This window comes from Patiria miniata, unplaced genomic scaffold (genome assembly GCF_015706575.1).
Source record: "Patiria miniata isolate m_02_andy unplaced genomic scaffold, ASM1570657v1 HiC_scaffold_11, whole genome shotgun sequence".
Taxonomy (NCBI): domain Eukaryota; kingdom Metazoa; phylum Echinodermata; class Asteroidea; order Valvatida; family Asterinidae; genus Patiria; species Patiria miniata.
Genome location: NW_024037049.1, coordinates 3,005,775 through 3,018,350, shown reverse-complemented (window position 1 = coordinate 3,018,350; position 12,576 = coordinate 3,005,775). Strand labels below are relative to the sequence as shown.

Sequence of the window (12,576 nt, the reverse complement as noted above, 5' to 3'; positions counted from 1 at the left end):
TTATGAAATACATTTTACTGAAGAATACTTTTCTTTTAATAAGAAACATCATGAACAAATATCAACAAGAATCTTGAGAGACTGTTGCGAATATTTTCACAGGCTTTTTCACTTTATGCTACTTATAGGAACTACAATAGAATACTTTATTTTCCAATGGGGTTAAGAGCCTTAGAACTGATGTCTTCAATGTTTATTAATTATGTAGATTTTGGTATGGTGTTGTTGCAAGAGTATCACACTATATACAGTTAAGGCGGAAATATCACAATTTTAATGCAATAAAAAAGAGACAATTTCTTATGAACTAACCTCCAGTTCAATCCTGTTGAACTCGTCAAAGCAAGCCCAGGCCCCAGATGATGCCAAACCTTTGAAGAATTTGCCCATGGCCTTATAGTCCAGCCCATCCGAACAGTTAAAGACAACACACTGCTTAGCCACAGCCTTAGCCAGATCTTTGCATGTTTCTGTCTTGCCCGTGCCTGCTGGCCCTTCTGGTGCCCCTCCAAGATTAAGTAGAAGGGCTCCCATCAGAGTTCTGATGAGAACAATTCCAACACAAATAATGACATGTGTGGCGTTATGTGATGCACAATGTTTATGACAAATCAATGTCATGAACATGAACTGATAGTCTGGGACGTGCACACACTTAACTTAATTAAACAAAATTATTCCATTGGTTTAGAGTATCTAAAATGCTGGTTTAACCAAATTTCAAATGCTGTTCAATGCATATTTTATACATACCTATAGCACCTATCTGTCAATGGTGTAATGACCAGCCTACTGGTATTCCCCAGATACTCATAGCCATAGGGTACTGTAGTTGTGATCATTCTCACCATGACGCTACCTTCCTCATGATAGTATCTCAACTGACTGATCCAAGAGAAACTCAGGGGGTCTGTGATGCATTGCTTGCAGAGGTTAGCAACAACGTCACGGGCTGACAAAATAACATGGTAATTACTACATCACTAATAACTGATAATCCATCTGATCCTCAAAACATCAGGAACACAAGCTGTTGGGAGATCAGACTGGCTGTCTGCCAAGCTAGAATAACCTGAAAACTCTACCAAGTGCCAGTGATTTAATCTGTTGTGTAATCGAGTTACACAATGTTTTCCAGTTTGAATGTATGACAGTAATGAATTGATGAGCATACAAGTAGTGGTGGAATCATTATACCTATTGCTATGAGTGTATTGCTGGTTAGCATCAAAATGTGTGAAAACATGAAGAAATGGCATTTCAATATCATTGGTCTGATTCTGACATCCTTTTGAGGAATGATAACCTTACCGTGAACATCAATGACAATAAGTGCTCCTAATGTAATGCGAGCCATCTTTGTCAGTTTGCCTCGTACCAACTCCACTATCTCCTCAATCTGTTTATTGCACTTAGCCAGGTATGACTCTAGTCCATTCTCTTGGATTGCCTACATGAATAAATAGAGAGAGAACTGGTCTCATGGTCTGATGAACAGGAATAATAATTGTGAAGCCTTTTGAGACTTTGGTAAAAAGCACTATATAAGCACCACACTATTTATATTACTAGACTGATAGCCTTTCACCAAAACCCCTCTAAAACTTTTGTACAAAAATGTTGTACCTGAAGCAAATTCCACCATGAAGTAATGTATTATTTTACTGTTGGTAATAATTAGAGCACAAACTATGGAGAATCTGACAATACAAGAACACCTCTGAAACTGTTGGTAATGGTTGTAAATGAGTATGTATCAAAGAGCTGTTTAACAGACTCAAATACCTCAGCGTGTGGTGACTTATGTGATTTAGATTTGAACTTCAGGGGACTCACAACTCTACTACATGTACCAGTATGGTATGGGGTTAGTAGGTGGCCTTACTTTGGTCACTTCTGATGTCCAATAGATTGTACTTGCTGCAATGACAACCTGACCAGGCCAGTTTAACACCCATGTCTTGCGAGGTGTGTTTGGGTATGCATCCACTGCTTTGCATGTCACCTCCTGTAGGCTTCTCCTCATTATGTCCTCAACCTAAAATAACAACACAACAACTTTTGAGAAACAACAACCAAAATCTTGACACCTTATGCAGATGTTGAAGTGCATGTTCATATTGTGTGTAAACAGTAGTTTTGAGATTAACCCTTGAAATTAATCGCATTGTGCATCTGTCTTACCTGAATTAGCCATTTCTCCACCAGACCATTTGCATCGGAAGGAATGATCTTTGAGCACAGTTCTACTGCTTCCATTTCAGCTGATTCCATTGCTGTAATCTCCTTGGTGTCAGTGAAGGACAACTTGGCAATACCCTCAAAGCACTTCTTGAGGTGAGGCTGGACACGAAGTGGATCCTTAGTCTCTGAAAGGATCTCCAACAGCTCATCATTAGACAAGAAGAAGAACCTGATAAGAAACAAATAAGTTTTTTTAAGTGATATTAAAAGAAAATCAAAGAATGAACAGTAGGTTGTAAGAGGAGATTCAGAACGCACTGTTTGCCGAGTTCAGTATCTATCAGAGATGAAACTGGCATATGGCAAAAGAAATCAGAAAATAGGCCGAACAAAAATACGTGTCCGAAATCTGGGCCGCGCTGCCATTACACACATGTACATGTACATGTACATGCATGTACATTTACATGCATGTACATGTACAACACACTTCATGCCCAATTTCCGGACACCAACTCCTTCTTTATTTTCGATTCAAACAAAATTTTACGATGAAAAAAAAAAGTAAGTGGTTTCATTGCATAAAACGCCTGAATTACGGTTAGAGTAATGGGGTCATCAACAAAGAAGTTCACTTCTTACTCTTAAAAGTCCGAAAGACAAGGGCACCGTTCATGGTGCTTCAATCATGTCCATGATTCAACCACACAACTCCACTACTCCACTTGCATTCGTACGTGGGGACAAATCAGGCATTATCGTGTTTCTCTTCCAACAAATGCCAGTGAAATGTTTCGCTAATGCTCTCTTCGCTATCCTCGAGATAATCATCATGATTTTTAAAGCATTGCACTTTGTACAACTAAATCTGAAACCTCCGAAAATCGCACAACATAATGATTTTATCCACTGGATCGTTCACGAGGCTAACTGTTCCCAACCAGCCATGTGCTAGCAGCCGGACGGTACGGTGCGGTACGTACGCTGGTACCATTGCATATCATCTTTGTACAGTACATATTGCACGCACATGCGACACTGTGATTTTTCCATGTCACATGTCAATGTTCAAACTTTTGTCCAGCCGGAAAAGGCTCCAATCAGTGTTATGGCCTGTGTTTCTACCATTGAAACACTCCAATAACGACTGGTGAAAGAGATTAAAACTACGTTCGCGATGATTTTAATGTGCCATTTCCATCGACTTTTCTTTGAAATTATGATTGAAATAAAATGACATTTTGTGAAAAAATTGTTACACAAAATCAAATTTTGTGGGACACATTGTAAGAAAATCAGAAATTTTGTTGGAAAATTCAAAAAGTCGGATTTCCGATTTCAATCGGAAAAGTTTCATCTCGGATCTATACATTGTGGAACACTACACTATCATACAACAGTCAAAGAAATGGTTGATGAGGATAGGTTTATATGGCCACATCCATACAACTGACAAAAGAAAGGAAAAGATTCAATCTTCTATTGCAAAGACTAGTCAATGTTAAATAGTATATGTCACTTAATTCTGGACAGTCACATGACTTGCCACTGACACAATAAACAAGTAAAATAACTTGAGATGCACCATTGCTTAAGGTTTCATGAATCTACTGTAGGACAATTATTTCAACTATGATAAAAAAGATGTATTCAAATGCTAAACACCTTTTTCCATAGGTTTTGTATGACTTTTTTTGTTTGGTTCCACTAACCTTGGAAAGAACAGTCTTTTCTTCTCCAGGTAGTCATTCAGACCTTTCTGTATGGTGTCTAGAAGAACTTCTGACTTCTGCAGATTTTCTAGCATATGAGGCTGGGCTGTCACGACTAACGCACGAGTGTTTATCACAGCAGTCTGCATGATGTCTCTCCTTATTAGCACAAAACGTAAACAATGTAACAACCAATTCGTAATCATATTGGACATTTTTTCACTAATAAACACAGGCACTGCAGGATAGATAATGAACAACATAAAACTGCTTTTTTAAAATTCATGGACAAAGTGAAAATTGGCTATTAAATCCCAAGCAGTAAAATATTGTAAGGCATTTCAGTTGGTAACAGTCCCTTGCTAAGTTTCCTGTGCTTTTATGTTTAAGCAATATATTTCTTTATCCCATTAATTCAATGTTTTACTATCAGCTGAAGCATTGAATGTTTCTTCACGTATCTCTCAATACATTATTTACAGGACCAGGAATGAGGTACATTGAAAGTGTAGACAACCTCAGTAATTATTTTGAGATTTATTTCGTGATAAAACTGATGAATAATCAATTGAATATGTTAAGGTATGTGAACGGGACCTCAAACAGAGCAGTACACTTAATTTGCTCCAATAATCTCAGTGTAACCTCATTCCAATTCATTTGTCAATCACAAATCTTTAAGTCAATTACCAATTCTCATCAACATCTGTAAACATAGATCCCTCCACTGGTATCTGGCGGCGAATGTCTGCCGATCCAAAGATTGGTTCAAGATATAGCCAGGCTGCTTGGACCTTGAGCCAAGAGTCTAGAATATCACTCATACGATGCTGCAAGGATCAAGGAAAAAAATTAAAAGTGAGAGATATTTTTCTGGACAAACAAAGAGCTGTTTCCCTTTTTTGTTTAGCTTGGACGTATGTCTATATAATAGGTTGTATTGCAATGATGGTGTGTCATTTGGAAAATTGGAAAATTTATGCAGGTGAAATGAAAAATTGACATAAGACTATGGAATTTGTGAGTTTTATAAGGAGTCACATGAAATGAAATGAGGTCAGTATTTATTTTAGGGAGTCATAATTATTGGATGGTCTTTTTATTTGCAAAGTGTAAGGTTGAGTTGCTTTTAAATCATGTAGAACAAGGTGAATGATTTTCGGCAGTAGAAAACTGTACATGGGCAATCCTATCATTACAGACAAAACAAATTGAAATACTTGCAGTGACAGCAAATTTTATAAATTCAGTACAACTCCAGCGTACAGGGTGAATAAAAAAAAAACGAAACCCAAATGTCAGAACTATTGTTTTAGCCTAGTTCTGCATGTAGTATTTTCAAAATCTAGGATATGAAAGCCAAATTCATATGCTTTCTTTTAGTACAAGAATCATTCAAATCACTCATGTACTTTTCAAGTTACGGAATTTTAAACACAACTACCGTTTTAAGGTTCTGTCCACGGATCACAAAAAAGTTCAGTGTTCTTTCAGCAAAACGAAAAGAAATCACATATAATAGGAATATGTGTGAATTGTTTTCGTTTTGCTGAAAGAACGCACACCTTTTTTGTGATCCGTGTGTTTAAAATTCCGTAACTTGAAAAGTACAGAAGTGATTTGAATGATTCCTGTACTAAAAGAAAGCTCATGAATTGGGCTTTCATATCCTAGATTTTGAAAGTGCTACATGCAGAACTTCCCTAAAACAATGATCCCAACATTTGGGTTTCGGGGTTTTTTTTACTCACCCTGTAGAACTGAATTTATAACATGCCATGGTTGAAGTATTGTTAACTGCATTAATTAATGAGATACATGTATAAGCACTGTAAACAACTGTTACGGACATCACACATTCTGACATACCGGTAGGTACAACAACCTAAGATGCAAATAAATACAAACTTTCAACAAAATGGAGCTGTGGTTTTCTAGATGTAGGCCTTTTAAAATGCATCTTTAAGATGATGGGTCAAAGTGTGTGCCAAGTTAGAAGACTTCAGATTCATAAATGTGCCCAAATGGGTGGGTAGAAGAACACACACATACACATCTTGTGCACAAAGGACTCAATCCTCTTTTAAGTTCACATGAGTCAGTTATCAATTTGAATTTAGTCTTGTGCTGATTTCTGCAATCAAAGAAAGGAGAAGAAATCTACGGTAGAGTATCTAAAGCCACATGACATTTCTACTGAAACCCTACTTCCTAACAGCTTTCAAAGCTGAAAGATCAATAATTACATGTAAGTGCAAAATAATTGAATGTTTTCCTTTTTGTTTTCCATTGCAGATTCTAGATTCTCTACTCACCAACGTTTCTTCCCAGACTTTCACTTGCTTCTCAAATGGAGCAATGAATGGTGATCCCCTCATGGTTGAGGTCTTGACAATGTGATCTTCTAGCAGGACTTGCACATCTTCAGGAGATGACAGGATACTCAGTTCAGTGTCTTTGTACTCAGTGAAGTTGAAATGAACAGACTCCCAATCATCCTTCATCTTCATTAGAGCCTGCAATCAACATTGACATGATGCAAACATCAGACTGATTCATAGTGTTGTAGTCAAGATCTGGAAGTTCGAGACCAAGAGACCTGGATGCCCGAGGCGGAGACCGAGACCTTGAGGTTTGAGATCGAGACTGAGACTTGATGGTCCGAGACCGAGACTTTGAGGCTTCACGTTTAATTACCTTATTATAAGTAAAGTAAAAGAAAGAATATACATGCATAATGACATATGCGTACACACATACTGGAATTTGTATCCTTGTGGAGTCATTTCTTTGTTCTCGTGTACCGGTGCTAAAGTTTTTGAGTTTGAAAGTGTACTTTCAAAATGCTCTTATTTTAACCAGTAAGAATTTCCTAGGCTGAAATTTGCACTTAATATCCCTTACAGAAAATACTTCCATTGGCGCCAGATCAACACACCTTGGAAATTCCTAGATTTTTTAGTAAAATTCAAATATCTATTTCGTGATAACCTTGTGGAGACGTATTCACCTATAGAAATTGCCCTGTGGAGACTTATACAATCTTTCGTTCCCTATTGTGCACATGTCTCCAAAAGGGTTCCATGTAACAGATCAGTCGTATTCACACCGTTTAATCGTGTTTACGTTTGTACACTAACTTTTTAGGAAGACTTCCATATGTTTTTTTTACACAACCCCGTACCGGTACCGTATGCTTGGAATCACGGACCAACATGTTCTCTTTTGTTCTCCAGCATTTTTCCTCCATGGTTTGAATAGACACAGGTTTGTTATGGTGTAAATGGAGGATTTGGGATGTAAATGGAGGATGAAGGATTTGCCTCTTCCCTTTTCCTTGTTTATACTTAAATATATTTTGCAACAGCTCTCACTGGTTTTGTAAACGTTTTCTAATCGAGGTCATCCTCAATTTGGTTCCTGTCCTCAATTCAACAATGATGTTGTACATGTGTGTCCTCAAGGCTCAATTTACACCATAACACGCACAATTTTTTTTTTGGTATAGTGGTAAAGTGATATTAGTTGAGTCTTAACAAGTGCATTTCATCAAAGCTTATTACAAGCCAATGTTTAATTAGAAGGGCCTCCTTAATTTGAGGGATCATAAATTACTTTGTGTGAGTAATAAAGACAAGCAACATGTTGTTGCTGAGTTCAGATTGTTTAAGGTCCATGAGAATTTGAGTAAGTTGATTTCACATTTTAGAGGAAGGAAGTTCAAAATACACCCTGCTGATCCTTCATGATGCCTCTAGCATTAGTGATTGAACATGCTGCATACTGGTGGTCTTGATCCTGAGACCAACAAAATAAGACCGAGACCAAGACCGACACCATGGGGTACCAAGACGGAGACCAGAAAAACTGGTCTTGAGACCGGTCTCAAGACATACATGTACAGCACTGCTGATTCAAAAGCAATCAACTGTCTCTTAAACTTAATAAAACCCCAAAATTCAATCTGTAGTGCCACAGCAACAAATATATAAATGCTTTCAGATCAGGCAATAGTATAAAATTCCTCCATTGTCTTCATCATAAGCTTAAATATCAAAAGCATATCCATTCTTATAACTCACCTGACAAATACTTTCTGATTTTTCAAATTTGAATTTCTTTTGTTCAATGCAAAATTTCTGGAGCAGCCTTCCCCAAGTTTCAGACATTCTCTCACTTCATCTTGTAGGCAGGTGCTCTTTGTCTCATTACTGAGTCACTATCTCTATCTATCTTTAATCCATCAATCATGGGCGTTTCTAATGTATTCTTCATATATATGCATTTTCACAGTATTGTCAAAAAGTGTACTTAGTGAGCTGAAACTTTGACAGGTTAGTTGTTAAATTACCTGCTTCAGATTGATTGTATTGTTCTTTCTTGAATCGGCAAAGACACATTTTTTTTGCAACTGGTGTCAATTACTTTAGCCATGCCACCTCAACATGTTACAAATGAACAAAGTACATGTACATGATACAAACCAGTAGCACATTATTGCAGTAACTCAATTTAACAACATTGTTACCTAGCCATGCCACCTCAACATGTTACAAATGAACAAAGTACACGTACATGATACAAACCAATAGCACATTATTGCAGTAACTCAATCTAACAACATTGTTACCTAGCCATGCCACCTCAACATGTTACAAATGAACAAAGTACACGTACATGATACAAACCAATAGCACATTATTGCAGTAACTCAATCTAACAACATTGTTACCTAGCCATGCCACCTCAACATGTTACAAATGAACAAAGTACACGTACATGATACAAACCAGTAGCTCATTATTGCAGTAACTCAATCTAACAACATTGTTACCTAGCCATGCCACCTCAACATGTTACAAATGAACAAAGTACACGTACATGATACAAACCAATGGCACATTATTGCAGTAACTCAATCTAACAACATTGTTACCTAGCCATGCCACCTCAACATGTTACAAATGAACAAAGTACATGTACATGATACAAACCAATAGCACATTATTGCAGTAACTCAATCTAACAACATTGTTACCTAGCCATGCCACCTCAACATGTTACAAATGAACAAAGTACACGTACATGATACAAACCAGTAGCTCATTATTGCAGTAACTCAATCTAACAACATTGTTACCTAGCCATGCCACCTCAACATGTTACAAATGAACAAAGTACACGTACATGATACAAACCAGTAGCTCATTATTGCAGTAACTCAATCTAACAACATTGTTACCTAGCCATGCCACCTCAACATGTTACAAATGAACAAAGTACACATACATGATACAAACCAGTAGCTCATTATTGCAGTAACTCAATCTAACAACATTGTTACCTTTTCAAGCGCAAACTCCTTGCTTGCCTGCGAACTGATCTCTGTTAGATCCTCTAGGTACTTCTCAAGACCCATCTGTAGCATCTCCAGTAATGGTGTCTCCTTTGTTGGGGTCATGTTAAATCCAGCCTGGATATAATATCATGATCCCATGAGGAAAAATTCCAAGTCAATTCTTAACGTTTGTGTACATTTTACTTAAATGTTCAACCATTGGAACCCCTACTCATTGTATTGCACTGTATTTATTTGCTGATGAATCTATTAAAACGTACAGTGCTTGGGCAGTTAGGGGCCTTACGATGAGAAATGGCAGGACCGCTTGCAGCGGTACAGAGACTAATCGGTTTATGAGACGAGATTTGGTAATAGCAAGTATCATCACTATTGGATGCATGCACTGCCACAGCTTCACTCAAACACAGGCCCCTTCTGCACTCGTTCATCCACTTCGCTGCACTGTACATTAGTAGAGCAGTTAAGTTACGCGCTTTGCTAAACATGTACTGGAAGCTTTGCATTCCTGATTGCATACATGGACAAGAATTTAAGCAGGCATTTCATAGAATCTGATTAGGCGAACGTCTTTAAAAACTTTGAAAGTATATTGATTATTTTGTTGGCATGTGTGAGAAATGAGGTTTTTACCCCCCTTCCTCCACAATATGAAGAATGCCAAATTCACTTGTTTGGCATGTGTTGTACATGAGTTGCCAACGCATATTTTTGTGATGTTAACGCACATATCCTTGAAACAGCGTAGTATAGGTACAAAATTGTGGCTTAACCTCTCTAATCTCAGGTAAAGATCCATCAAATCTGATTTTTTTTTAACCGGTCAATTACACTGAATTCAATCTGCATGTCTAAAAAAGTGAGTGCATGCAGTGGTCTCCTATTTTGACTTTTCTTGAGGAAAACTCAAAGAATCAAGCAGAACCACAGACTCAATCAATACAGTGCACTAGACAGGATTCAAACCTCAATCACCTTAGATAATTGAGTATTTTACTCTTTGATTGACCATCCTACCTTTTCATTCATCATGTCCCAGTGTCTCTGTTTGATACCAGGGTTGCAAAGAGCTCCAATCAGTGGCATGTTCAGCTTAAACTTCTCTAGTTTAGCTTTGATGGTGATTGATGCTCTCATTGGTCCCATCATGTCAGTACTACCAGCGAAGGTCTTACTTAACTTGTAACTAGTCTTCCATAAAGACTGCACCTAAAAGATAGCATGAAACAATCATGACAATTACACAACAGGTTCTTTCTTGGCAAAAAATCAAAGCTTTTTTTATAATCAAACAGTACATGTGATAACCTTGAATGCCTAGAAACAATCTCATCACATCATGGGAAATGATTTCAACCAAACCACCATCTTGAAATTCAGACATATTTGGATTCAACTGTAGTTTAATCCCACTGAATTAAGGTAGATCAAGTTGACTATAACCTGGCTTTACCACTCAAATTAACCAGGTGGAATCTAGCCAGTTTTCATTACTTAAGGCTAAATCACAATTGAACAAATTCAGACTGACTGGAGCAATCTTGATGATTGCTGTAACAAACAGTCAAGCAGCATAAAAACCAAAAGAGTAAGGGTTGATGAGATCAAAGGGAAATTACACTGCACATGTACAGTTTCTTTAAAACAATTAACAATCAAATGTCTATTTCTTCAATGAGCTTGAATAACTTTTTTGGAAGATGTAACACACATTCTGACACCAATTAACTCTGCATATACCATTACTGGGAAATATAACCAATTCTTTGCCAGTAGGTGGCATAGTATGAAATATTTCCATGGATAATGCAAAGGAAACTCAGTCTGGATAACGACATTAAAAGCTGGATCAAGGAATCTCAAAGCTAGATGGAACTCAATAAATAACTAGATCAAGATAGGTCAAATTGGATGAAGAGATTGAGGCAAATCAAGCCAATGGAAGCCAAATCTAGCTCATGAAAGCTTGAACAAGCAACGTCCGACCAGTACATGTCTATTCCACTCCAACTAGCTACTAGCACTGACCTCTTCTTCGACCAGTTCTGCATCAACCTCAAGCAAGGGTCCATTCATCCATTTATCATATTGCTGATGGAACTGAACCGCTGTCTGCCAAAGCTTATCAAATGGTTCTTTCATCTCACGGATGTCATCCAACAAGGTGTAGGGACTAATCTGACCTGTGTCTAAGAGCTTCTCTTCTAAATTGATGCTGGCTTTCTGTTAAGGGGGTACAAGATTGAAAACAACTTAGTTTCATTCCATTATAACAAGGGGTAAGGCTTTTCAGAATAGTCCTCAAAAAAGGGAACATTTAAACTTATATTTTACAAGATAAGTTCAAGGTTATGTCTAAAACAGAAAAAAACGAAATGTTCTTATACCACAGGGTAACATAATACATGTAATATAGATCAGGACAACCTTTATTTTAATTTAATTTAAAAGTGTACAGATGACACTGGGAAGGAGTGAATATGCTCCAAAGTCAGTGACCAATTCTTCAGTACATGTACTAATTATGACAGTCAAACCCTTTACCCTGACAGATTCATCTCTACATAGAAATATTACTCGCATGAAATGATTTCACAAAGTTCTCATCATCTAAGGCTACTGCCTTAGACATTAAACAAAAAAGGGAAAATAAGACTGAAAATCTTAGTTGGTATTACAGAGCTTACTGTTCCAGTTCTGCTTCAGTCTTTTTATCAACCTTTTTTTGTTGTTGCTTAAAATAAAATCCAGAAAGGTATGAGTTGGATACTACAAGAACAAATATTCAATGAATCATGGAATGGTACATCAAAACTTGGTTTGAGTGGACGGGTTGATATTTGTGCTGTCAGGTCAGTGTAGGCTCATTTTCTTGCCTTTCACCGGCAGTGACCCTGCATTCATTCCTGCCAAGATCACTTTCTGGACTGGGTTTTTCTGTCCCTACTTGTAAATTCTTCTGGTCCTTCCTCCTCTAATTCAGAGCTAGGATGCAAGGGAAAATGATGCTGAAGTGGACCAACCAGGATAAACTTGAAATACACTGATTATGTTCAGTTTTGTTGACCAACCTCTTGATAAAACTCCTCTAGAACTTTCTGGATGTCTTGGAGCTTGAGCAGGTAGTCCTGAGCCTCAGACATCCTATCTTTGGTCTTGAATCCCTTGACAACATCAAGTACATCATGTAACCTAGCCTGGAACTTACGCTGTCTGTCCAACAACTTGGAGACTGCAATATCATGCTCTCTTTGCAGTTTGGTCTCGCTAAAATTGAATTGAAACACCCATGAAGCAAACAAAATATTTTTTAATACTCTG

General features: G+C 37.5%; 1 protein-coding gene across 15 annotated transcripts in view; it reads right to left on the bottom strand.

Moving 5' to 3' along the window:
• LOC119741854 (dynein heavy chain 3, axonemal-like) overlaps positions 1-12,576 on the bottom strand; it is a 146,206-nt gene that overhangs the window by 77,487 nt on the left and 56,143 nt on the right. For all 15 annotated transcript variants that reach the window (XM_038217770.1, XM_038217780.1, XM_038217843.1 and 12 more), the window contains exons 15-26: positions 12,327-12,522; positions 11,284-11,478; positions 10,273-10,464; positions 9,241-9,369; positions 6,212-6,412; positions 4,587-4,726; positions 3,897-4,055; positions 2,185-2,413; positions 1,886-2,038; positions 1,312-1,450; positions 754-952; positions 313-541 (exon numbers count right to left, since the gene is read on the bottom strand). In XM_038217770.1, coding sequence (XP_038073698.1) covers positions 313-541; positions 754-952; positions 1,312-1,450; positions 1,886-2,038; positions 2,185-2,413; positions 3,897-4,055; positions 4,587-4,726; positions 6,212-6,412; positions 9,241-9,369; positions 10,273-10,464; positions 11,284-11,478; positions 12,327-12,522 — 2,161 coding nt within the window. The remainder of the gene's footprint in view (positions 1-312; positions 542-753; positions 953-1,311; positions 1,451-1,885; positions 2,039-2,184; positions 2,414-3,896; positions 4,056-4,586; positions 4,727-6,211; positions 6,413-9,240; positions 9,370-10,272; positions 10,465-11,283; positions 11,479-12,326; positions 12,523-12,576) is intronic.